Consider the following 27,339-nt stretch of genomic DNA (forward strand, 5'->3'; position numbering starts at 1 on the left):
GTAGGATTCTTTTTTTAACTTATCGTAGATAAGTTTATATATATAATTTCTCTCACACACACACACACACGCACGCACGCACACACACACACACACACACATATATATTGCATTTTGGTGGATTCAAACTCACACCACAATAAATATATAAAATAATAAATGGTTCGACCAATGCAATTGTGGAAGATGTTCAACATATATTGTACAAAATAATGTTTTTGCATAAAATAATGGCATGTCATTAATTTTCCTTGTAAATAATAAATTTATAGTTTTAGTTTTTAAATCTTTGATTGTTTTAATTTTGATTTATTATCATAAATTATGTTTATATATAATGGTTGTACGTTTTTGTTGTTATCGTATTGGATTTTTTGGGCTGAGGTACTAGACACCCGACATACGTACTTGATACAACACCCGGGTCGGTGTCTATGTAACACTGCTCGGTACAAGTCAACATATCAAGGATGCGACATGCATGCCCCCCATTTTGAAACTCAAAAACTTCTACTACCCTTTTTTCCTTGAATTTCACTCATAAGGTAAATAAATTTACTTAATAATCCCCTCTCCCCCTCTACTTGATGAGATATGGACATGTCATGTCTGAAAGGCCAATATTGAAGTTGGCCTTTCTAACATAGGTTTCTCAATCAGGGGCAGATGCACATGTCCATGTTTTCCACATGGTTGCTGATACTTTGACTGCTCCACCATGAGGCCAATTAAAAGCTTAGGAACTTTCCTTCCAACCATATCTGTTTTCTTTCCAGTTGATATGTATTTTATAAGAATTCTTGTTGGTAATGGAGATTTTAACAAGGTCACATTTTGCATTCTTTTCTTATTGATGGTACTACGGGTTTAGTAACTAAAATCTATCGATGATGAAGGTTTTCTTGGAATTATCACTTTGTAGGTGATGAAGCTTGTTGATCTTGTCAGAATATGCATGTGATAAGCAAGAGCTCTCCTTATTGGAGGCCCTTTTAGATCTCTCACAGAAAACAGCTTGGAAGAACTCTTAATGCTTCACTTGGTCCCCATGCACATGCTCACCTTATTCTTTCTCTCTCACCAAAACCCTCTGGGAGGAAGATATACCTCACTGTTTTGGGTGAATAAAACAATTGTTAAGTTGCAGCTTGTAGGTTTTTTTTTCTCTTTGATCTCTCAACCCTAAGCGATGGAAGATAAACAAACTCTAGCCCTAGCCCGCATGGACTTCGCTTTTTTCTCTATTTTGTATCTCTCAACCCAAAACCTTGATTTTTGAATGTCCCCTTCTCTATTTTCTCAGTCTCCAACTTGACCTGAACCTAGGTTTCCTCATGTGGTGATATTTCTAAAAGTTAGAGAATCATCTATGCCATAAAGGGTGGGATACCTTTTATATAGCACAGTCTACGGGTAAAGTGTATATACCCTTTATATAAGGGAAAGGTTTATATAGAGCCGAGGCTCTAAACAATTAAATTAGAGCCTACCTTAAAAATTTTACTAGAAGAGGTTGTTTTGTTACCCCAAATATCCTCAAATTGATCATATCGACATCAAGATGCATGGACATGAGAAAAAAATGGATTTCAAGTTTTGGAAATAGTGTATTTTGTAACGCATTTTTGGACCGTCAATTTTCAAGGTTTTCAAGTTTTCATAGATCTCTCGATCTACACTATTTTTGAAGCTTTAAACTTTATAAATAAAAATGAAAATATATTTGAAGGCTATCAAAAAGATTTCCAGTATTGAAATCACATTTCTCAATACTATTTGAAGGTAGGCTCTAATTTGATTGTTTAGAGCCTAGGCTCTATACAAACTGCACCATCCTTTATATAATGCAGTCTATGGGAGATCCTGGCGTGAGAAGGCTAATCTCAGCCATCTTGAACCAATGGTGGATAATGCACCATTAGGAGGATTCTTAATACCAATACTCTCCCAATTCTATATGTCGAATCCAATAAAAGCTTCCTGGGAAACTTCTAACTCTTAATTGGATTCCATAACTCCAATCTGATTTCTTAACAAACTCCAATCTGATTTAGAATTCACTATAAGATTTTATTAACCCATAAAAGATTTTATGGCCACTAGGTGGTCCAAGCAGCCTTCCAAAGCAAAGGGGCCCTAGGCAGGCATGTTCCTTGGCGCTTGCCTAGGTGGGCTTCTTGACTTAAAAAAGCAAAGGAAAGAAAGAAAAAGAGAGAGAGAGAGAGAGAGAGAGAGAGAGAGAGAGAGAGAGAGAGAGAGAGAGAGAGATAGATAGAGAGATAGAGAGAGATAGAATGAAATGTCATTCCTCTATACCATATGCAGTGTGTGTGTGAGAGAGAGAGAGAGAGGAGCGAGAGAAAGTGAGAGAGAGAGTTTGAAATTTCATGCCCCCATATAATATGAGAAAGAGAGAGAGATGTCATCCCCTCTCTTCATTGCGCTCTCTAACTCTCTCTCCATCACATTTATGACTCTCCACATTTATGACACTCTCTTTCTCGCCCCCACAGATACGCGTGCTTTTCTCTCTCCATCACACTTATTTTATTGCTCTCCTTATTTTTATTCCTCTATCTCTCTTCCCCACCCATCTCATTTATTCTCTCCATCACATTTATGGCTCTCTCTCTAATACATGTCCGTTTTCTTTCTTCAACAGATGTTTCTCTTTCTTGCATTTAGTACACTTCCTCTCTCCACATCTATGACAGTCTCTTTCCCTCCTTTGCATTTATGTCTATGTCTCTCTTCTTTTCTATGTGGTTTCACTTTCTCTCTCACTCTTCATTTCTTATGGCTTCTCTCTCCCTCTCTCCCTTCCTTTATCTCCCCCCTCCCATGGACATAGAACTATGTCCCAGAGTGAGCCATATGCGTGTGTATAGTATGCTCTATCTTGGTTCCTATGAATAATACCAAGAATATGCTTGTTTTAAAAAAAGCATTTTTCTTCAAAAGATCCCTTCATTAAATAAAAATTCATTACACAATATTAAGGTGGTGAAATATAGAAAATAAAAATATTTTATTTTCCTCAATGTACCTTTGGTATACTTCTTGAGAAACAACTGGAAGAGTGTGCTAGCACTGATACTATATCCTTATACCAAGCATTCCATGTCTCCTATGCAAGGAACTCATGATTGCCCTATCAAAGCTGGCTAACATACGAGTGCTATAGTTCACAAATAGCAGTGGTTACCAGATTCACTCCACGCGGACGAGTTTAGGGGTTTAGTGCACAGACCAAAAACAGTTGCATAGCAGTTCCCAGCTTTCCTCCTTGCACGGGAGTCTCACTCTGGCACATGCATGCTGATGGTCACATGGACCCAGTAAAACTCCTGGATCATGTATATCCGAGGCAACATGCATGCTGTGTAGGATTCCATTTTGAGCTTTTTAGGCAGTTGTCCTTACAATAACCTATACATCCTACACCACACAAGCTCGTTTTGTTTCCTGGCCAGCCAAACAACATTTATCCTGGACCCAGCTCATCTCAATAGGATATCTGTGGACCCTCTTAGGGATGCCCATCATAGAACCAAACATAACCATCCGGGTTCCCTTATCTAGCTAAGGCCTAGTCGCATGCCAAGGCAAAAGCGATGGACGACACTATTTCTAGTTAGAGGCCCGCCCCTAGGCAAGCCCAGCTCTAGGTTCCTAAGTAGAGCATCTCACACTCAAACTGGGAGTAATCCATAAATATAAAGCATGGAGACACATGAATGGGGAAAATAAATCTTAGCTTTAATCAAAGACCAAGTGTGCATGCATTTAAAGGTGACAAACCCCAACGATCTACTAGTAAACTGGAAAATCTGCCTCTCCCAAACCTTGCATGTTGTGATATTTTCTCATTGATTAGTATAGTTGATGGTAACTTTGGGAAAACATGGATTGTCTTATATCATTGGTGCAAAGAAGTATCATGACATTAATGCATCACATTATTATTTGTTCACAGAATAATAAATTTATTGTATGAGACTTGGGATTTGCATCATTAATTTAATGGCGAGGCCTCTCGTTTTAGGTATTAACTGCTCCCATGTGCTTGAATTTGTGTAATTTGAAAAGAAAGCATATGAGTCTTGTCTTGGCTTAACATTTTCTTTGACTGGTGCTGGCAAGTTAAGGTACACTCGTTCATGTTAGCTTCTTCAATTTAATATCAAGTAACAAATGATGTTGCTGGATTTTCACTCTATATTGTTGTAACTGTTCAGGCTTTAACAGATGCCAAACTCTACGGGCATAAGGATATATGCAGAATTTTGGAAGTAAATGGAGGAAGAGACCCAATTGGAGAGGATCCATTGGTAAAATAGCCTTATTTTTTTCTTTTATTGTACTATTATATTATTGACAAAAGAAATTTGATGGATACATTTCCAACATCCCGTTTGTCTTTTACCTTATTGAGACTTCACCATTTGTCACACAATTGTGTTCATTATATCTTGATAAACACCTCTATTATTAGATGAGTGGTGCTTACGTACATGTATCTATGTCATCATGAATAAGTTTTCGATGAATTTTAGTTGAAATCTTTCCTTGTGTTTGCCCTCTTCATTCCACTTATTTGGTGTGTTATCACGTGATCTATTATGGATGCAATTCTGTATTCATTTTTCATATACAATAAAAATACTTTGGTATGTAGTGTAAGGTTCATTATACAGACCTAAAAGTCGAATGAAGGACATTTTTAAGACCTTAAGAAGGATTTGTGTATACATCTATCATGGAGGATTATTAGGTGGTGTAGTAATGTAGATGTGTTATGCATGTAAATGGTTATTTTATTTGGTTAAGTTAGCTGTTTTGTCTTTACATTGAAACTTAGTTGAAATCTAGTTAATTAAAAGCAGGTATTATACTAACTTACCTAAAAAAAAAAAACAGGTATTATAGAATCAAATTTATATTTGGATTTATCAGCAGTGGAAACTGTATGGATGACATGGATAGCTAGTGATCTGAATTCAAAAGAGGAAATAAATTTTATTCATGAGAAGAATATTTTGTTTCTGTGCCTTTCTAGTAATTTTTTTTACCCTATGCCTACTTCTTTATTTTCTTGGAGCTTAGTTTTCCATGCTCTACATATAAGGGGCATGAATTTGTTTCTTCCCCCCATCCTTTTCTGAGAAATGGTTGACTGTACTGTATTAATATATACCAAAATTAGAAAAAGTCTCCCGTGCTCCTTGCTGGCAGCCTATAAATTGGTACTTAACAAGGCATGGGCAACAAAAGAGAGAGAAAAGAAAAGAAGGGAGATAAGAAAGAGAGAGGTAGGGAAGGATATATGGCAACCCACAGCATAGTTTCTTAACATAAGGAAAAACCAAAATCTTCATGCTTTACAAAAACTGGCAACCCTCTAAGGGAGTTCAAGTACCCAAAAACAGGTGGAGACACCTATGATAGAAATAGCCTGTAAGATAAAGACTGAAAAGGAAGGGGGGTAGAAGAAGAAAGTTGGAGAAAGAGGAAGGTGGAGAGTAGCAAAAGGTGTATATGAAACAAATTCAGATGCGCACACCCTGGGATAATTGCTCGTGCTTCGTGGGGGTGGAGAGAGAGCCGCTGAAATTCTGCCTGTCCTTGAGTCACCTCGAGCACCCTCCGTAGCCAGAAAATCAGCACGGTGATTGGCCGCTCTTGGGATGTGGCAAACAGTGACTGGGAAGTCCCTGCAAAGCAAATAGATGTGGTATAAAATGTGAGCGAGTCTCCACAGAGGTTGGCCACCCCTAGCGGCCCAAGTAATGGCACTCCTACCTTCCCCTTCCACTGTAAAAGATTCCACACCAGCAAAACAGAATTGGAGCACTTCCCTCTAGAATTGCGATAGACTCAACTGTAATGGAATCAGTTTGTCCTAGGAACCCTGAGAAAGAGAGGATTACCCCTTTAGAGCTGGCCAAGCTGCCCCCACACCCAGAGCGGCCTGGGCTACTGACAGAAGAACCTTCTACATTTAGCTTGAAGGAACCCAGGGATGGAGGGATCCAAAGAGATTCGTCCCTAAGAGCTCTAGGGGCTAACATTATAATATTGTGCCAATTCATCCTATAGTCCTTGGAATTGAGACTTTTAAGGTATGGTAGACACTTTGCCTAGGAAGTGGTGTCATCTGTTATTTGATAGAAGATGGCTGCCAGAGATCTTGATATGCCTTTCCTTCCAGAGCCTCCAAGACCAAAGGAGAACGCTGAACTTGACGAAAGGTGGGGACATCCAAGCAGTCATGAGTTGTGTTACAGACTGTGCAATGATTCCATGGAGCCCCATTGATTGAAGAAGGGAGGACCAAAGGAAACTGGCCACTTCCTATTGGAGTAAAAGGTGGTTGATATTTTCTTCCTCTTGGATGCACATGATGCAGTGGCTTGGGAGGTGCATCCCTCTCCTTTGAAGTTGATCGGCAGTAAACACCCTGCTGTGGGTTAAAGGTCCATAAGAGGGTTTGGACCTTGTGTGGTACTGGGGTGGACCAAATTTTGGTGAAGAGGAAGGGGCGAGGAGGGCCATCAGGAGAGTGGAGTGGAAGGAACCCAGCAAAAAAGAACCTGTTGGGGTGGGGATCCACACCAGTTAATCCTTTCCTTCTAGAGGCACAAAAAGTTGTAGGAGTAAAAGGAGAAACTGCTGCAGTGCTTCGCTCTCCAATACCGTGAGGGCTCGTCTAAAGTAGGGCACCAAAGTAAACTACCAGCCTGAGGTTCTACTGAGTCCGTAATGGAGGTATCCTTATTGGTTGCTATCGCTAGGAGCCGAGACCATCTGCTTCCTAACTCGAAGTCTCCCACTGTTTTGAGAACCTGATTCTGTCCCCCTTTTGTGCCAAGAACCTAATTGATCCTTCGAAAGTCTGGCTACACTTAGCAATATAGGTCCAAGCTCTGGAGGATCTTTGTAAAGGGCATTGGAGCAAGCCGTCTTCGTCAATGCCATATTCAGTTGTGGTGACCTCTTCCCACAGCTAGGACCTATTGACAGCAAACTTCCACCACTGGCCTAGTTGCATTGTCTCAGCCTTCCAATCCCTAGTCCCCTACTGATTTGGGGCTGCTAATGGTTGCCCTTGGCCCTAGACCACAGAAAACTTCACATGAGGTTTTCAAGTTCGAAACTATAAAGGATGTCATCTGGAATAGCGACCTGCTACAGATTGGGATGTTGGCTAGGGTTGCATAATCAGGTGATCCTTCCTCCTAGTGAGAGATACCGGTTTTACTAGTTTGCTAGCCTCCCCTTGAACTTTTCCATGATTGGCTCCCGAATGCGCTTTCTAGGTATCCCCATGCAAAGCAGTAGGCCAAGATAAGTGGAGGGGAGTGACTATGTTTCACAGCCAAGATGTTGTGCCGAGGCACAAACTTCCTCGTTGGTCATACAGATCCCTAGCGTCCTGATCTTTGACATGTTAACCTCTCTTACCTACGGCTCTTTTGAAATTCCTGAGAAAAGAACTACATATTTGTCTAATTGGGCTGGAAAGGCCTGGAAAAAATTGGAAGTGTCATTTGTGTAGGGTAGGTGGGAGATTGTGGGATTGCGTCTTGAAATCTTGAAGCCGCTCAGGATACCTCTGTTGAATAATCTAGCATGGATTGGGAGAAGACTTCTCTTCTAACCGCTAGGAGGAAGAGGGAGAGGGGGTCTCCTGTGGCATTCCCCTTGAGGCCATGAGAAAACCTTCCTGTGACCCATTGATGAGAACCAAAATGCTGTGTTCGGAAATGCAACCATGTATGCAGCTTCCCCATCTGTAACTGAAGCCCATTCTGGAATGTATCTCGTCTAAGACAAGTGGTCGGAATGGTAATAGGAATTTTCCCAGGCAAAATCCTTTCTTGCTTGTGAGATGTCTGGAATGGATTGCCTCGTGAGCTAGCAGGGTCCCGTCTGAACTTTCCCATAAACCATGAAAGCTGACTGGGACTTGTATATGACCTTATCTAACAAAGGTTTTAGTTTGGAGGTGAGAACTTTGGTGAGGATTTTATAAGAGTTCAGAAGACTAATAGGGCAGAAGTCTCTCATCTTCGTTGCACTTTCAACTCTAGGGACAAGTGCAAGGATCATGGAGTTCTTGTCTTTGTGTAGTTGGCCTCTGTGGTAGAATTCATGAAAGAAGGCCAAAAGATCCATGAGCTTTGTCTTGAGTAAGTTCATATGTAGCTTGCTTGGTTTCGGTCTCTAGGAAGAGATGCTTTATCGAAGCAGAGTCACGTGTAAGCGTGTTGAAAGACATGTTTACCATCTTAGGTTTTGGACCCTGAGGCCATGAGAATATAACAATAATGATTTTTTTGATGCGTTAGGGGCTTGTATTCAATAGAGGTTTGGGTGATTGAATTGTTTCTTCTCTTGGAGGGGCATACTTATGAAAAAAGGACATATGTCTATCTCCATGTCTGAGCCAGTTGACTCTAGACCTTTGGTACCGGTAGATTTCTTGCTATTTCAGGGCTATTGAGAGATTGGTTCTAGATTTGTGTCTTTGAGCTTGTTCGGTCTTAGACAAAGGCTTGGATTCTTTTAAGGAATCCAATTCATCAATTTTGGAGTTGAGAGACAAAATCAGAGATCTAGGATCGTGGCCAGACTTTCTCCAAGTTTGAGAGAGGACTTTAGGCGTCACAGCTGTTTTTGGTGAGTTGGAAACCAGCCCAATGAAAGACGCTAAAGGAAGTCCACCATTGGCAAACGTTTTGTGTAAAATCAGTTTCCTCCATCAAATGAAGCTCAAATCTAAAAGGTTTGTTTGGTCTTGGGAGCAGATGGGTGTCTAGGAGGATAGGCTTGTGGTTGGACGTGGTCTTGGGTAAGGCGGGCATTATGGTCTCCCTAGCATTCGAGAGTAGGAAGCCATCAAGTTTTCTTAGGATGTTGGGTTTTTGTGGTCATTTAAAGGACTTACAATAGCATTAATGAATTTTATGATAGTGGAACAATGAACTCCAGTGGGAGTGTGATCTAGAAGGGTTGAAGTTGGTAATACTGATGCCAAGACTCAAACTAGGCTGGACGAGCTAGGCCGAGTTGAGTTCTAAAACCCAATGATACCTGGGCAGATAACACAATTGAGAAAGGTTAGCAGGGTTATCTCTTGATGAGGTCTGACAGATGCCCAGGGTAGTAGGCCAAGGGACTTTGTGACCCTTGTGTGTAATTGGTAGGCCTGAAGGGACAAGGACCAAATCGTCACCATGACCATCACATGGCATCTACATATGATAGCCATTTTGGTAAGTGAACCCCATTGAGGAAGTTGCATGTACATGTGCAAAAGATAGCCCCCATGCACCAATTGTGATGTGTGTGTACATAGGTCTGTGTACATAGGTCTGTGTGACATAGGCTTGTTCCTAGGGAGAACTTGTAGTCCATAGACTAGGATTGTGTTTCTCATCATCTATTGGTTGGATTTGGTAGTCCAATCATGGATCCCTATAATGGATTGTGGGTCATGGGAACTATTGGGTCAGTTTGAGAAAATGAGTGTGGGACATAGTCACTAGTAGAGATATAGTGCCTCAATATTTTTGCATATTCCTTAATAAAGTTGGCTCTGATTCCCATTAAATTAATTTAAAAATAATTAATTTTGTTATAAATGATTTTTAGAATATTAAAATAAATTTTTAGAAGTCTTTGAATATTTTATTTCATCAAAATTGATTTTAAAATAAGCTAAACTGAATTTTCTGATATTTAAGAGTTTAGAAAAGAAAATAAATTATTTATATTTTTTTAAACTCATTTTTATAGTTTTATAATATTTATAGTTTTGATGTGGGTGTGGAGCCCTCTATGCTCATGGAGTGGCACGCCCAACTTCTCTCCCTCCGTTTCTATTTTATTTTGGCTTGTCTCATAAGCCTTGCAATTGACATAGGAAGAAAAGGAAAGTTTTGTAAGCAAAGGCTAATTGATTTTGAAAGAAGCCTGTGTAAGATTGATTGAAAATAAAAGGCAACTATAATATATTTTTTCTAAGCCAATTATTTGGTGGGATTAGGTTAAGGAAGCTGAGGGATAAGGTTCCAGCACCTTCCATTAGATTATGATGGTTGTTTTATGGATTGTATGGCTAAGATCTCTCACCCTACAGGTCACCTATGATCAATGGACTAGATGAAATTGTTGGTTTTTGTGGCCTTTGAAGGCTAAAGAGCTTGTAAATATGATATTTTACAGTGGAATATGTACTTTAGTGGGGGTATGTGTATTGATTGACCAAAAGTTGTGTAGTCTATGGCCCTGGTCATATCCAAAACCTTTACCCTTGGGCTTATGGAACAACTGAGAAAGGTTTGCAGTGGGTCATCCCTTGTTGAGGTCGGAGAGATCCCCAAAGATGATGTTTGTAAGCCAGGAGAACTGTGTGGTCTCCTTGTTGTAGGCTTGTGAGAGAACGAGCCAAAGCCTCAACAAACTTTCGCACGACATATACACATGATAGCCGCATTATTGGGAAGCAGCCCTATAGAGGGAAACATGTACCTGTGCATAGAGAGCCATTTTTGCATTACGATGACAAGTGCTAGGCCTGCTCTTAAAGGGGGAAACTGAAATCCACATTTCAAAATCATGATCCCACTGTTTATTGTTCGATTTTGACAAGCCAATCATGAGCCCTTGAAATAAGACTATGGGTCATGGGTCTTGTTAGGTTAGATAAGAAAACAGTACTGAATCATGGTTTTTGGGGCGAGTGGAGTGCCTTTATTGTTGCTACTTTGGACCCATTAGTACTAGTCCATTTCTAATATATTTTATTTTGGTATTATAAACCTTTTTTGATTTTTTAAAATTTTCAGAATTTTAAAATATTAATTCTGTTGTTATTTTCATAAAAAGGGTATTTATAAAAATTTCATAATGTCATAAAGCACATGTAGGGACCAAGGATCCTACATCCACATGTGTGTGCCACCCATGTGGACACCACATAAGCTCCTAGGGTGGCATGCCACTTTCCAAGCATAAAGGGGGCCACGCTCAAAATTCTCCCCCCACCTTTTTAGCCAAAAAATGTGGTACGCCACTTTTTGGGGAGAAAAGGGGCATGCCCCACTCCACTTTTTTTTTTTAAAAAAAGATCTGTTCTATTTAAATATATTATTTTTTTTTTATTTTTTTTTTTTTTTTTTTTATTTATTTCTTAGTTTTTGTTTTGGGTGGGGGGGGGGGGGGGGCCCAACACCATGCTTTCTTGATTTTGTTTAAATTTTAAACTAGTTAAAGACTAGATAGGAAATTTATTAATTTTAAATAAGATTTTGGTTTCCTATTCTAGTGGGATTTATTTTAAATTCAGATCTTCCTTAATTATGGGAGATGCAAATAATATTTAAATTTGATTATATTTTAAATTTAAATAGGAGTTGGACTTGGGTCAAAGTCTAAGGGGTTAAGGTTCCTATCTTTCATCTCAAATCATGATGACTAATTTGTGGGATGGATGGCTCAGATTAAATCTCTCTCACCCCATAACTTTTTTAATTATTCTCAAGGTCAAGCAGGAAATTGGATAAGGCCTACTTAGATTGGATCCCTACTCAAATAGGAGATAGGTCTTGTTACTATTTAAACCTATTTGATCCCCCTCATTACAAGATCTTTCTCTCCCATAACAAAATGTCTCTTTCTCTCACATGTCCCAAGTTCTCTCTTTTCCTTCATACCTCTCTCTCTCCTCTTTCCTTTATACCCCTCTCTCTCCTCTTATTTTGCATCATGCCGTCCAATGAAAAGAAAAGGAGGGTGGTACAATATGAGACCTTAGAAGAGACGGTTGTTGTATCTTGAAGAAGGAAGGGAGAAATCTAGCCTGGACAGAGATCAACTCACAAGTTCAGCCATATTTTGTTCCCATAGGGATTCTATAAACCTTACTTTAGTTTTTAGCTCTCTAAAACCCTAAAGAAAGAAGTATTGCTTACAAAGCTTCCTTATCTCAGAATTTCCAGCAGCACCTACAAGAGTAAAAGTGTGTCATTGGTCAAGAAATCAGGTGTTGGGTGTATCAAGACTTGGAAGGTAACTCCAAGAATTTTCTAGTAAGTTTTCCTAGTAGTTTTAATTAGTTTTGAACATTATTTTCTATCTTCTGTAAATTTTCAAAAACTTATTTTGTACTAAAAATTATGGTGAAAGTTTAAGCTGCTGGATAATTTTTATTCCTCTTAGCAGTAAAAATAAAGATCCCAGGTTGTATCTAAGGTATTATTTTAGTTTTCAACATCTTGTGGCCTGTGTAAGTGGAATTCAGGTATTTGAAATAAAAAGCAAAAGAAAATTTTTAAATTTAATACCTTGAGTTTCACATAGCCACACCTTTCAGGAATCTCCATAAAGTTGACTAAGCCCTAAAAACCCTAACCCTAGCCACGATTCTATAAAATCTCTCATTGGGGTTAACTCTACACCTATAACCTAGATATCTCTCTCCACCCCAAAGATGGCATGCCACCTTCTCTAGATCTCTGTATCTTTCTCTGTTTAACTCCCAACTCTATCTAAGAAAGAAAAGGGTCACCCCCGACTTTGAGTCATCCATAGAGGGGGCACTCCCCACATACTGAACCTAGAGAGGGCCTATTTTGTTCCACTTGCTCTCATACCCATAGAAGGGTTTTTAGCCAAAGCTTCCCTAAGTTTGTGAGATCCAAGAAAGATCTAGATCCTGTGTGCCATCGGGAGGAGACTTGGTGTGGGGTGTACAAATTCCATTAGAGGTAATCTTTTGGCATTTTATTTATTTTATTGCATTCTTATGTTTCTTGGTCTTAAAAATCAAGTTGATGTAATTTTTTATTATGGAATGAGGGGTTTTAAGTGGTAACAAGTGAGAATCCATTTGGAGTTTTTTAATTGTTGATTTGAGTTCTTATTGTAATCATTGGACTTATGTAATTGTTATAGCCGGTTTAGAAATGGAAAATTTTTAAATTACATAGCACATGCTAGATCACGTCGTCCACTTTATTGGTATCAGAGCAAGGGTTTTTTGTTGCCACTATTTTATTTTATTTTGTTATTTTGTACCTTTGTGGCAAGAAAACATCGCTGCAAAAAGTTTAATTGCTGAAATTTTAAAGACTGAGAGGTTCGATGGTACAAACTATGCCTCATGGAAGCACAAAATTGGCTATGTGCTCTTTGAGGAAGGTTTGCATGATATCCTCATTGAGGCTCCACCATATCAGCCTAGAGGGAATGCATATCAGGCTATGAGAGATGCATGTGCCTAGTGGGAGCGCAACAATATGCATGTAAGGCATATCCTACTTGTGGCTATATACGACTCGTACACATCGGAGTATGAGACCATCAAGACTGCAAAAGGGATGCATGAGAGGCTCGAGAAAGAATTTATTAATCCATTACTTATGAGGAAGACCCTAGCCATGAAAAAGTACAATGACTTAAAGATGTCCAAAGGAGGAACGATATTCGAACACGTACACGCGTTTAGAGCCTTAGTTCGTGAGTTGGAGGCTATCGACATGTAGCCTAGTGAACCCATGCAAGTAGTTCTTCTTCTAAATACCCTCCCCACCTCTTGGGAGGCATTTGTGGCTTCTCTTGTTACTAGGGAGACTGCTCCTAGGCTAGACGAGTTCTTAACTTGGCTTAAAACCGTGGAGGAGAGAGAATCCACACGATGCACCGGCACCCAAAGATGCACTGCACATGGCAACCTCTAAACCCTATTTCAAACAGAACAAAGGGAAATAGAGATTCAATAACAAAAGAAAGAATGAGAAAAAGGAAAGAGGAGAGAGAGAATAAGAACATAATAAGGGTAAGAGAGAGAGAAAAGACAACGCTTTGTGTGCAAGAAAGTTGGGCATATTGCTAAGAACTATAGGTTCAATAGAAAAAATGGTGGGAATAGGGAATATGCGTGTGTTGTCTTCGAGAGCATGCTAGCCAACCCAGAGGGCACATCTTGGTGTTTTAGCTAAGGTGCTACAGCCCATGTTAAACACCAAAGATGGATACCGTAACTTTAAGCCTATGGGGCAGGGTGAGCAACATATCTTTATAGGAGGAAACCTAAAGACCAAAGTTCTGGGTGTTTGAGATTGTGCTTGAAATGAAGAATGGGAAGACTATGGTCTCAAAGCAAACACTTAATTCTCCCGATATGAGGAAGTGTTTGGTTTTGGTCCTTAAGTTGGCTGTAAGGTCAGGTATGTCAACATTTTCTCTGTTGATAAGGTGACAATCAAGAACTATGGTGAAATTGTTAGGACTGGTATTCTCAAAGATGAACTTTTTACTATTAAAATAATGGAACAAGTTGCTTATGTGTTGTCTCCTATTCGTTAGAATGATGCTTTTCTATGGCACATGTGCTTAGGGCACATTAGTTACAAAAGAATGGAAAGATTCAGAAAAAGATGGCCTTTTTAAGAAAACTAAAAAGGGGATTTATTAAAAGTGTGTGAATCACAGATGCAAGGAAAAATGATAAAAAAAAATTCCACCCAGCCACAAAGAGCTTCTGATGTTTTACATATTATAACATATGCGGTCTTATGAATGTGGCAACCAAACGTTGCAAAAGATATTTCATTACTTTTATTGATGATCACTCTCGATATGGTCATATTTACTGTATGCACTCAAAATCCAATGCCTTAAACTGATTGAAAGAGTACAAAGCTGAGGTAGAGAACCAAACAAACTATATGATAAAAGTCCTAAGAATCGATAGGGTTGGAGAATACTCCTCATATCTCTTTAAAGACTTGCTTGTAGAGCATGATATTTTACATCAATACCTCATGCCTTATACACCCGAAAAAATGGAGTTGCTGAGAGACGAAATAGGACCTTGGTAGAAATGGTGAGAAGTATGATGAGGCATGCAACTCCCTTGACTTTTGGTGAGAAGCAGTATTGGTGGCAGAATATATTCTCAACCATGTACCCACTAAGTCTATTCCTCTTACTCATGAAATATTCACTTATCATGCTCCGTCCCTTGAGCACCTAAGAATGTGGGGCTGTTTCACCCATGTCCTAATCTAATACCAAAATAGGACCAAACTTGATTCCAAGACCATCAAATGCATCTTCATTGGCTACCCTGACCATGGTAAGGGTTATCGATTCTACAACCTTGAAAATAGGGTAGTCCTAGAAAGCCGGGACGACCACTTCTTTGAGGATGAGTTCCTTGAAGCAAAATCTAGTCACAAGAAAGTCGATCTCTATAAGATGGCTAGTTTTAAGAACCCGAACCAAAACTCCTTAGGAGAAGTAGCCATATTAGATGACCACCAGTTTTTCACTTAGCTGGGGGAATACTATGAAGAATTGGGGATGAGCCAGACCTTGAGCCTACCACATACGAAAAGCCATAACCTATCCTGAAAAGAACCATTAGTAGAAGCCATGAAAGAAGAATACAAATCAATTACTGAAAACCATGTCTGGGAGTTAGCGTCTTTAACTCAAAACTGTAAGGTTATTGGCTGCAAATGGATCTTCATGAAGAAACTAAACTCAAGAGGGGAAACTAGAAAAATATAAGACTAGACTAGTAACCAAAGGGTGTACCCAGAAGGATGGAATTGACTATGCTGAAACCTTTTTCCTGTTGCAAAATTTCCATCCATTAGAATTTTAATAGCCATAGCTTCCCACTTTGACTTTAAGGTCCACTAAATGGATGTGAAAACAACTTTTCTGATTGGGGGGCTAGAAGAAGAGATATATGTGAAACAATCTGAGGGTTTTGAAGAGAAAAGAAAGGGGAACCTAGTTTGTAAACTCCAAAAAATCCCTTTATGGCCAAGAACAAGCATCGCAACAATGGTATATCAAATTTCAAGAGAGCTTGCCTCAAGCGGGTTGAATGAGGAAGACTACTGTATTTATAATAAGGTCAATGGGAGTGATGTTGTGTTCATATCACTATACGTGAATGATATGTTAATAGTTAGTAGATCAATGGCCCTTGTGTTGGAAACAAAAGAATTCCTGATGGAGGGCAAAGTTATACTTATTTTTAATTTCTATTCAATTTTAAAGGATGTTTATTTTGATTTTAGTTTTAGCATTTTAAGTTTTTTGGGGATTCTAGAGTTTTCTTATATTTTTTATTTATTATTTACAAGTACTATTCAGGGTACTGTTCACAGTTCGTGTTCATGTGTTACAGCATAGTTCGAGGATGGTTGGAGATTGCGATGATTTGTCAGGTCTTAGCCGTAGGGATGTCGATCTGATCCAACTTTGCAAGGATACCAACAACTTGACGGAGAGGATTACAAAGCTATTGCTGCGCAAGCAAGGGTCCCCAAATGAAGAGGAACCTATGGGGATATATCCAAATTGTGAGGGTTTTTATGGAGAATGGTGTGAATCAGAGTCCAACTCAGAGCTGGAGAGGAATGATGAAGCTTTCTGCAACCACCCATTTTATGCCTGTGCTCTTTGTTGAGAGCCTCATGTTGGAGAATATATCATGTGATTTAGTTGATCTAAATGATTTGAAGGAGAACGAGGTTGATTTTGGCGTAGGTCGTATCGAAAATCAGCAAGTTTTAGTTTGAGATCAACCACCAATTTTCGATACATACTTAGTTATAAACAAGATCCTGTAAGAGATTCAATCTAGGATGATGATTAAGATTTTGTGGGTGAACCAAGCTTTGATGAAGAAAAAATGAAAATCTTAAGGATATTAAAGCGGTGGAACATTCAGGTGATTGAGGACATTGGAATCAGAATAGCGTTATAGAAGTGTGGTCGATTCATAATATATAAATTGTGGCGCTGGTTTCAGAGAGTAATGAAATTGATGAATTTTTTTTTTTTTAAAATAAAAAAAATTGGGTTTGAAGTTCCTTACGGGATTTTCAATAGGAGCTTAAGAATAACTGAATTTGATAAATTTGCATTGATTCCTCAATTTACATATTAGGATCCGTTTTTTCTGGAATTGTTTTTTTACCACAATTAGTATTTGAGCTAATAAAGGAGAAGAAGGTTGAAGAATGCAGTTTTGATGTTGAATACATCTTAGCACAATTTGAAACTCAAGGACGAATTTTTTTCCAACCTGGGTAGAATGATGGAAGGTAAAATTATAGTTATTTTTAATTTCTATTTGATTTTAATGGATGTATATTTTGATTTTAGTTTTAGGATTTATTTTTAGGATTTTTAGTTTTTTGGGATTCACAAGTACTATTCATGTTACTGTTCACATGTTGTTGTTCACAGCATTGTTCATGTTGTACTATTCACGTGTTACTGTTCAAAGGGGTATTTTTGAAATTTTAATATTATTTTAGATATATTTTAAAGTCTTGAATGTTTACTTGGATCGCAAATTAAATTAGGGTTTCATAGGCTTATAATATTGGATGTCAAATTTAGGAGGCATATGTTATGAGAATGAATATTGTTTTATGAAAGCAAAAAATTTTTCTCTTGGTTTGATTTACAACCATGTTCTTTCTCTATTATAGTTGATTTTAGTTGTTTAAGTTTCAGGAAAGGGTGGATTTAATTTCCCATCTTTCCTTCCTGCCTCAATTTCTTTCATGACACTTTGATGTGAAAGATCTAGGGGAAGCTTCATATGTGTTGGGCGTCAAGATAACAAGAAATAGAGCAAACCAAACTATTTAACTTTCCTCGGTGACTTACTGCCAAAGAGTACTGGAAAAGTTTGAATTGGATGAGTATAAGCCCATATCTTCACCTAGTGACAAGAAGACAAAACTTAGCCTGCAAATATGCCCTGGTGATGATAATGAGAAAAAGGCCATGGAAAAAATTCCTTCTTGCAGCGTAGTAGGATCCTTGATGTATGTCATTTCAGGAACAAGATAAGACTTGCCCTTTGCCTTGAGCATGATTAGTTGGTTCCAATGCAACACTGGGATTGAACATTGGAAGGCGGTTAAGAGAGTTCAAAGGTAATTAAGTGGAACTGAGAACTACATGCTGACATATGGGGGAGGTTAAAAAATTTTCATGCAAGGTTATATAAATGCGAGCTAACATGGTGACCCCGATGACATGAAATACACATCTAGATATGTGTTCATGCTTGGAGGTGGTGTTGTTTCTTAGAAATCAAAGAAACTGGATGTTGTGGAATTATCCACCATGGAATTAGAATACATGGCATGTTGTCTGATAGCAAAGGAGGCTGTATAGATAAAGAAGTTCCTTTATTGACTCAAGTTTGAGCCTGTTCAATGTGGGTGCATAAGGATCTTTTGCGACAACCAAGCTATAGTTTATGTGACTAAGGAGCGACGATATTATAAGAAATCCAAGCATATCAATTCGTGTTATTATCATGTCCGAAATAAGGTACAACTTGGAGAAATCAAGATCACATATGTTCCCATAGAGGCAATGGTTGTAGACCTTTTACAAAAGAATTAGTTGCAAATGTTTTTGTTCAATATGTACATGGGATGGGACTGAGAGAGAACGAGAAAGAGAGATTGTAAGGCGTTCAAAGACCAAGTGAGAGATTTTGGATTTTTGTGGCCATCTAAAGGCCTTACGAGAGCATGTAATGAATTTTATGATAGCGGAACAATGAACTCCAGTGGGAATATGGTCCAGAGGAGCCGAAGTTGGCAATACTGATGCCAAGAGTAAAAATAGGTTTGATGAGCTCGGTCGAGTTGAATTCTAAAACCCTATGAAACCTGGGCATATAACACAATCGAGAAGGGTTAGTAGGGTTACCCCTTGATGAGGTCGGAGAGATGCCCAGGGTAGTAGGCCAAGGGACTTCGTGACACTTGTGTGTGATTGGTAGGTTTGAAGGGACAAGGGCCAAATCCTCATCATTGCCATCACACGGCATGTGCATAACTACATATGATAGCTGTATAGGGACGTGAACACTATTGAGGGTGTTGCATGTACATGTGTGAGAGATAGCTTCCATGCACCAATGGACCCCTATGATGGACTATGGGTCATGGGAATTACTTGCTCAGTTTGAGAAAGTAAGAGTGGAACATAGTCACTAGTAGAAATGAAGTGCGTTAGTTTTTTCACTTATTCCTTAACAAAGTTGGATCCGATTCCCATCATATTAATTCAGATATAATTAATTTTGTTATAAATGATAGTTAAAATATTAAAACAATTATTTAGAAGTCTCTGAATATTTTATTTTATCAAAATTGATTTTAAAATAAGCTAAACTGAATTTTATGGTATTGAATTATTGAGATATTGAATTATTGAGAGAAGAAAATAAATTATTCAAAAGTCATTCTTGTAGTTCTAAAATCAGCATGTGTAGAGATTGTTTGAAAATAAAAGACAACTGCAATATGTTTTCTACACTAAATATGTGATGGGTTAGGTTAAGGAAGCTGGCACTTTCTGTCTGATCATGATGGATGATCTAGAGATTGTATGGCTATGTTTTTTCACCCCATTGGTCAGTTATGATCAATGGACTAGTTGGAATCTCCATAAAGATTCCTGAACCCTAGAAACCTTAACCCTAGCCACAATTCTATAAAATGTCTCAATGGGATTATCTCTACACCTATAACCTAGATCTCTCTCTCTCTCCCAATGGTGGCACGCCACCCTCTCTAGATCTCTCTCTATCTTTTTCACTCTAACTCCCATACTCTCTCTAAGATAGGAAAGGGGGCACGCCTCACTTTGATTCATCCATAGAGTGGAAACGCCCTACATAGTGAACCTAGAGAGAAGGCCTATTTTGTTCCACTTGCTCTCATATCCATAGAAGGGTTTTTAGCCAAAGCTTCCCAAAGTTTGTGAGATCTATGAACGATCTAAATCCTGTGCACCATCAGTGGAGGACACTTGTGGTGTGTGTAAAAGCCCATAAGCGGTAATCTTTTGGCATTTTATTTGTTTTATTGCATTCTTATGTTTCTTGTTCCCAAAAATCAAGTTGATGTAATTTTTTATTATGTAATGAATAGTTTTTAAAGTGGCAGCAAGTGAGAATCCATTTTAAATTTTTTATTTGTTTATTTGAGTTCTTATTGCAATCATTGGACTTATATAAGTGTTCTAGCCGGTTTTGAAAAAGACAAATTTTAAACTTTATATACTGTGCAAATTCACATCATCCACTTTCATAGGAGGGGTCTGCTGCATGGTTAGTGAAAGAACATCGCAAGAGAGGAATATCAAGGAGAGATTTGGATTTGATGAAGTCCAAGAATGATGCCCCCTTTGTTTCTCTAATGGATCCACCTAATTACATTGAAATCTCCTCTGAGGGCATAGGGGACAAATAGATTGGGGACTGCGATTGTAGTTCTGGCTAGAGGTCTCGTATTAGGATAAGAGAGTTTGGACCTTATACTTAAGGAGCCTTCCACCGGAGGCCATCGAAGGCTCTAGAAAATGGGAAGGTTGATAGAGACACATCTCTTGGAGGGACTGTGCCATCGAATTTCTAAGGTCAGACCATAGCCTTACCCCAAGGTTCCTGCAACTCTATTTGGGAAATCTGGTACCCTTCAGTATGGTAGTATCTTTCTTTCCATTTTATTATAGCTTACATGTTTGGTTACACTTGACCCAAATGCATAATCCTTAAATAGTTACGGAAACTTACCTAGGATTCTACATGCAGTATGAGTTATTATATCTACTAAATTGTATGCGTGGAAATATAAGTCATTTATTTTTGTTTTAGCTGTCCATGTTATGATTATTGAACACAAGAGTCTGCCTGGAAGTAATCTGTTTCTTCGAATCCCATTTGTAGGGATTTCCGCGTGAGGAAGGTTTGACAGAAGCAAATATTGATCTCTCGGAGTTGGATTTGGAGCAGTCAAAAATAATTGATCAGGTTTGAAAGACCTTTTTTCTTTTTCCTTCTTTGCTTCTATCAAAGCTTTCCTTTTTAGACGTTAAGATGTGTCGTTCATGCTTTGTGATGGTCGTGGAGTGTATTCAACAATTTGAGTGTTTTTTTGCATTTTTTAGTTTCTCGATAGTTGTTTAAAAAGTTAAATCATACACATTTATGATTGAGTTCTAGCCCTCCACTGACCATGGCTGGATTATATTGGGATGGTGCTATGTTTAAGTTGGCACCTAATTTTATAAGCTACTTAATTGTGTAGGCAAAATAATGAATAATTATGGCTATGGTCATATATATGCTACAGTTTTCTTGGTTATAGGTATGAAGAAAAAAATTATGATAGCGTACTAATTTTTTTACCTTGCTAGTAAAGTTATGGATGCTTTCTCCATAATCCAATCTATGAGTTTCTGAGCGCCCTATAAGAAAATCCCTTCAATAAAGAAAGATGACTGCCAATTGCTTGGTACCTTTCTCATACATTATTGTGCCATTTTTTTTTCTAAAAAATGGTTAACTTTGTATTTATAATATAAAAAATTACATAAGAAAAGGCGCAAAAAAAGGCATCCCACATGTTGGGTGCTCAGACTACAAAATGTACAGTTGGAGAGGAGGGGAGAAGAAAATACCGAAATACGGGGTAGTGAGAGAGATGAGGGCTAAAGAGAAGAAAATAGTTAAGTAATGACTACACCTTGAATAGGTTCTCTGTATGATGCCGTTACCTTCACATTGTTGTAATGGGTCTTCAGTTCCCTCTTGTCCAACATGATGTTGCAGCACAAGGGAGAGGCAGTAACGAGACACAAGTAAAGGAATGGCGAGGGCAGAGGGATGAGGGGGATAAAAAGAAGAGTGATTAATAGAAAAAAAAAAGGGGGGGGGGGGAGGGGGGGGGGGGTGATAGGCCGTGAAGAAGAAGGGATGTTGAGCAGAGAGTGGGAGGGAAAAGATGAATGGGGTGTTAGAGTTTAAAGAGAGTAGGGAGTGAGAGAAAAAGGATCAGGGGCGACAAACAGCAGATAGAGAGTGAACTTTTTCTTCCTTTTTTTTTTTTTTCCATTTTTCCTCCTTTTTTTTTTTTTTTCCTTTTTCTTCCCTTTTTCTTTTCGTTGTTGGGGGGGGGGGGGGGGGGGGGAGGGGAAGAGGAGAGAGAAGGAGGGGAAGAGAAGAGAGAGGAGAGGGGAAGAGAGGAGATAGGAGATTGAAGGGTATATGATTTCTGGGGAGTGGGGATGCACCTGTGTCTTGACGTGCTTCTTCCTTGGCCAACCTATCGGCCTCTGTGTTAGCCTCTTGTAGAATATGCCTGAAGATTACCTGTGGGATGGAGCTTCAAAGAAAATCAATATGCTCAGATATAGAGTAAAGGCACCAAGGCTGCTACTGTTGGACAATGGCCAAGAGGATCATATTTCTTGAGTCAGATTCGACTATTAGTCTTTGAAAGTCTTGAGGCCTTCAAGGACAGCCAAAGCCTCTGCAGTGGTGGAATCCACATACCTGATGTATTCTGAAAAGGTAACGAGAAAAGATGATGCATTTGCCAAGGTGCTGCCAATCCCCAAGGTGCAGGATTTCCAAAAGACGAACCGTCTGTGTTGAGTTTGAGGAAGCCAGGTGGGCGAGGGTTCCACTTTGCTCTTTTTCTAATGGGTGGGACAAAGAGGTTCAGGAGGGATTCCCAATTGGCAAGGAAGTGGCTGATGGGGATAGAAAAAAAAATTGGGAAGAGCTTAGCCTAGCAAGAGATCAATGCTATAATGGAGTAAAAAATAAGAGTGTTCAAAATGCCTTCAAAAGTTTTGGAATACCTCTCAAGCCTAACACTCTAGAGGAGGGCAGCAACATACCATTGCCAAAGCTTTCTCCCGTTTATAGAAACAGGAGGGGAATAGAAAGCAGCGAAGAGGTTGTTCAAAGAAGGGAGAGTAGCCCATTATAGGTTGAAGAGTTTGAGGATTGAGGACCAGAGACATGAGGAGAGCTCACAGTGAATGAAGAGGTGGGAGATTGTCTCCTCATCTTAGAGACATAAGATACAACAGTTGGGAATGGAGAGCTGCCTGCTTTGAAGCTGGTCCAAGGTGAGGGTTTTGCCTTGTAGGAGTACCCAGATAGATGCTTGGATTTTGTGACGGATTGGTAGGGACCAAATTTTGTTGAGAAGAAGAGCAAGAGTCAAACTAGAGAGTAAGGAGGAGTAGAAAGAGGAGACTAAGAAAGAACCTCTATGGTTAGGGGACACGATGATGGAGTCTAGATGAAGTAGATGGCTGAAAATAGGAGCGAGCATTTGAAGAAGTGAGTTTAGGGAAATGGATTCTTGGTCAGTGAGGTTTCAGCTAAAGATGGGGATCCACACGAAGGCCAACCCTCTAATCTCTACGTAGTCTGCAACCACAACTGCCTGGTTGTTAGCCAGGAGAGACTGGGAGGGGAAGACCTGCCTAAGAGGCAAATCTCCGATCCAAGGGTCAGGTCCAAAATTTGACTGTCTAACCGTTCCCTACCCTAAACCTGATGATTTGAATGAAAGTTATTTTGCTAGAGGTTATGCACTTCCAAGCTCTAATGGATCTATGGGAAGGGGATCTAGGAAGCCAACCCTAATTTCGAAGACCATACTTGGCTTGGATGAACTTTTTCCATAGGAGGGGTGCAAGTTTCCACCACCATTTTCCTAGGAAGGCAAGGTTCATGGTTCCAAACTTCTTGATGCCCAGCTCTCCATTTTTTGTGCGTGCACTCTTTTTCCCAAGCTATAAGGTGGAATTTGTGGCTGTCCTTTGTCCCAGACCAATGGAAATCATGCCTAAGTTTCTAAAGGCATTGAAGAACAAAGACGGGAATTTGGAAGAGGGACATATGACAAATGAGGATATTGTCTAAAGTGGCTTGAGGGAAAGATTCCGACCCTTCTAGTTGGCGAACTTCCAAGTGAATTTCTATACCAGTTTGTCCCAAAGGTGTTTTTGGAGTTTACCTAAGTAGAGGGACAACTCAATGTACAAGGAGGGTCGGCTCTCCGCTGCATAACCCAAATGTTGAGCAAGTAAATCTAATTCGGCAATATCTACCTAAATTCCCAACATTTTAGTCTTAGACATGTTTCATCCTTGTTAAGAGTTCGAAGGTCCTAAGGAAATGCCAAGGCACTCAATTTGGTTAGGGTGGGCCTCGCAGAAGATGAGGATATCATTCGTGTAAAGGAGATGAGAGAGTACAGGGCTTGCAAGGAAGTCCTAAAGCCCGTGAGAAAACCCCACTCATAAAGTCTGGAGATAGCTCTCCTATAAGAGTAAAAAGAAAGGGTGAAAGAGGGTCCCCTTGCCTTAGGCCTCTAGCAATAGGGAAGAAACGCACCGGGGTACCATTGAGATGTCGGATCGAGGAAAAAAGGGTTACAAATGCAGGCTTTAATCCATTTCTCCATCTAGAGCCGAAGCCCATAAGAGTTTGGACATGGTCTAAGAGATCCCAATCAACATGGTTATATGCCCTCTCCTAGTCCAGTTTAATGATGAGAGCTTTCTAACCAGATAAAGATTTGGAGTGGATGGCTTCATGAGTTGTGAGAGCTCTGTCAAGATTTTGTCTATTAGCAACAAAGGCAAAATGGGTTGGGGAAACGACTAAGTTGAGCACTTCCTATAGACGGGAGGCCAAGACCTTGGCAAAGATTTTGTAAGAAGAGTTGAGGAGACTACTGGATCTTAAGTAACTCACCTTGTGAGCTCCTTCGATTTTGGGAACCAAGGCTAGAAAGTTACAATTTAAAGCTGAGTTAAAACGTCCTCTTCGGAAAAATTTATCAAAGAATGCTAGGAGGTCTGGGGCAATAGTGTCCTAGAATTGCTGAAAGATGACAGTGGGGAATCTATCGGGCCCAGGGGCCTTGTCTTTGGGTAAGTCGATGACGACCTTTCGGATCTCCTCAGTAGTGCCAAGTCTTTCTAGCCAGGTGGATTAGGCCGGTGAGAGGGATTGAAAGGAGAGGCTTTTGGAGAAGGTGAGGGGTGTTGGGGCTTGGAGAATAGGTTTTTGAAATATATGATGAATATACGATTTATGTGTTCAGGTTGGTAGAAAGAGTGACTATCTACATAGACATGGGTAATAACATTACCCCTACACCTAGGGTTGGCTGTTTTGTGGAAGAAGGCAATATTTCTATCCCCTTCTCTTTGCCATTTGTGGATCTCTGGAACAAGTAAGTTTCCTCTAGCTTCAAGGTAAGTTTGGCATTAAACCTATTTGCACTTTCCTTAGGAGTGAGAACTCGCGATTCTTCCTAGGAATAAGGGGATAGAATAGTTGCAAAGTACGCATTGATCTGCTCCTTGAAGTTTGTAGGAAGGGCACAACTCCAATGCTTCAAGGAATCCTTCAAAAGAAGTTTTCGAGGGAGTCTGAACCCTGCCAAGCCAATAGTGAGGGATGATCAAGTAGATCTGAAGAGTTGAGCGAAAGAAGGCTCTTCCAGTCGGAAAATCTCGAATCTAATTGGTTTAGTCAAGCATTGGACAGGGTTGGTGTCCAAGAGGATGGGCTTATGATTTGAAGTTGCTTTAGGTAGAACATGGGAGCAATTCCCTATGAAAATAGCCTCCCAGGATTAGGAGACTAAGAATCTATCAATTTGTGTCATGATAAGATTAGTGGCATGGTTGGACCAGGTAAAAGAGGCCCCAGAGAGGGGGATATTGATGAGAGGGATATTCTCAATGAATTCTCAAAAAGCTCTCATAATGTTAGTCAAGCGACCACCATTAAATTTTTAATGGGTCCATCTAACCTCATGGAGATTTCCTCTAAGGAGCTAGGGGAGGTCAGGAAACGAAGTGACCAATCTAAGTTTCGGTCAGAGGTCTTAGCAATGTATCGGGCAATTAGGGCTACAGACTAGAGTGGACCGAAAAAGGACATTATCAGAGATTCGGCTAAATTTGATAGTCACTGAATGATCCAAAACCTGGGAGGAAAGGGCTTGAAGTACAATTGGGTTCCAAATAACCCAAATTCCCCCAGAGGCCCTTGAGAATGTTTTGTGATCCAATTGTAGGGATTCCGCCCCTAGATTTCCCTAACCAATGAAGGGTCAGGGGCAGGTACCTTGGTCTCGAAGAGGGCGAGCATGGCTGGGTTGTGGGAGGAAAGTGGATGACGCTACGCTACATTTCCTTCCAAACTGTCCAAAGGTTCGTCGCAACTGTAGCATTCCATAGTATAGCTCTGGATTTCGGCCAATGGAGAAAAGCAGAAAGCTTAAAGAGACTGGGGACAGACTCAGGGGTTAGCCATGATCAAAGAGATGTAGGGTGTCACTCCAAAGGTTTCCGGCTAGTGGGCAACGGATAAAGAGGTGGTCGATGATCTCCTCCATCTGTTGGGGGTCTGGAAGTCACGTCTTTGTAATTGATCTACGGTAAGAACTCTAGCCCACAAGGTGAACCAATTAAAGAACTGGATTCTAGGAGGAATGAAAGGGTTCCAAGTCCTGAGGACCAAGGGGTTACAGATTGAGGTTGCTGTGGGTCCCAGCTGGGAAGTTCAACGTATTTGAAGTAGACTAAATGTCATTGAGAAATGATGAGATATGTTGAGTTCTAGCTTGATTTGAAGAGTCTGTAATAGAATCAATAACTCTCGTCCAACATGCCATCCTTGATATTACATAGTATTAATTATTCTTTGTGGTGCTTAGCTGTTTGATGTTCTATAAAGCAGTTGTTTGTGTCTATTAAAAGAAATATGCTTTCTGTTCTGCAATATTCGTTTTTGGATATCTGCATGTCAACAATGATATGTATTAGATACTATTACTTCCGGATTTTTATATGGTGCATTTGGATGTTTCTGTAGTCCCTTTTGTTGTTCTGCCTATGTACAATGGAAGCATAACATTGTGGGTGTCATTCCTTAATTGATTTTAAGCATTTTTTTTACTTGTCAGGGTGTCTCCGGTGTTTCTCAGAAAGTTAAATGGCGTGGAACTTGGGTAGTGAAGACTATGATTACAACAGGAATTTATTACCCAGGAAGAATGTAAAGTCTTCATTGTCTTTATTGGTATGAATTTTTAAGATTTCAGTTGAATTTGCATTAGTAGCAGTTGAAACTAATCTTTGTTCACTTGTAATGGACTAACAGAAAATTATCTGCTAAGGAAATGTCTCTTCTGAGGGAACTACGGCATCCTAATATTTTAGAAATTCTTGGTGCAATTGAACATGAGGATGAGATGATCCTAATCACAGAGTACTTATCAAAAGTAAGACTTTGGATCTTCATGAACTTATATCCCATTGAGAATTGCTTTCGAATAACTACTTGTATTCTCAATTTTCTAAGTCTTCTTGTCTTGGGACATACTGTTTGTGTAAATGACATTGTTAATGCATATTGCTCTAGTATGTTGGTCGAATAACGTAAGT

At 39.4% G+C, this 27,339-nt stretch overlaps 1 protein-coding gene across 13 annotated transcripts in view; it reads left to right on the forward strand.

The window, feature by feature from the left end:
• The window catches only part of LOC105420183 (serine/threonine-protein kinase 12-like), a 111,512-nt gene that overhangs the window by 14,228 nt on the left and 69,945 nt on the right, over nt 1–27,339 (forward strand). For all 13 annotated transcript variants that reach the window (XR_016047319.1, XR_016047318.1, XR_016047320.1 and 10 more), the window contains exons 3-6: nt 4,239–4,331; nt 20,798–20,881; nt 26,859–26,950; nt 27,056–27,176. Coding sequence is in view for 10 of the 13 variants with exons in the window: in XM_011622843.3 (XP_011621145.1) it covers nt 4,239–4,331; nt 20,798–20,881; nt 26,859–26,950; nt 27,056–27,176 (390 nt within the window). In the remaining 3 variants the exon portion in view is untranslated. The remainder of the gene's footprint in view (nt 1–4,238; nt 4,332–20,797; nt 20,882–26,858; nt 26,951–27,055; nt 27,177–27,339) is intronic.

Source organism: Amborella trichopoda, chromosome 13 (genome assembly GCF_054954075.1).
Source record: "Amborella trichopoda isolate Santa Cruz 75 chromosome 13, AtrichopodaSantaCruz75HAP2 v2.0, whole genome shotgun sequence".
NCBI lineage: Eukaryota > Viridiplantae > Streptophyta > Magnoliopsida > Amborellales > Amborellaceae > Amborella > Amborella trichopoda.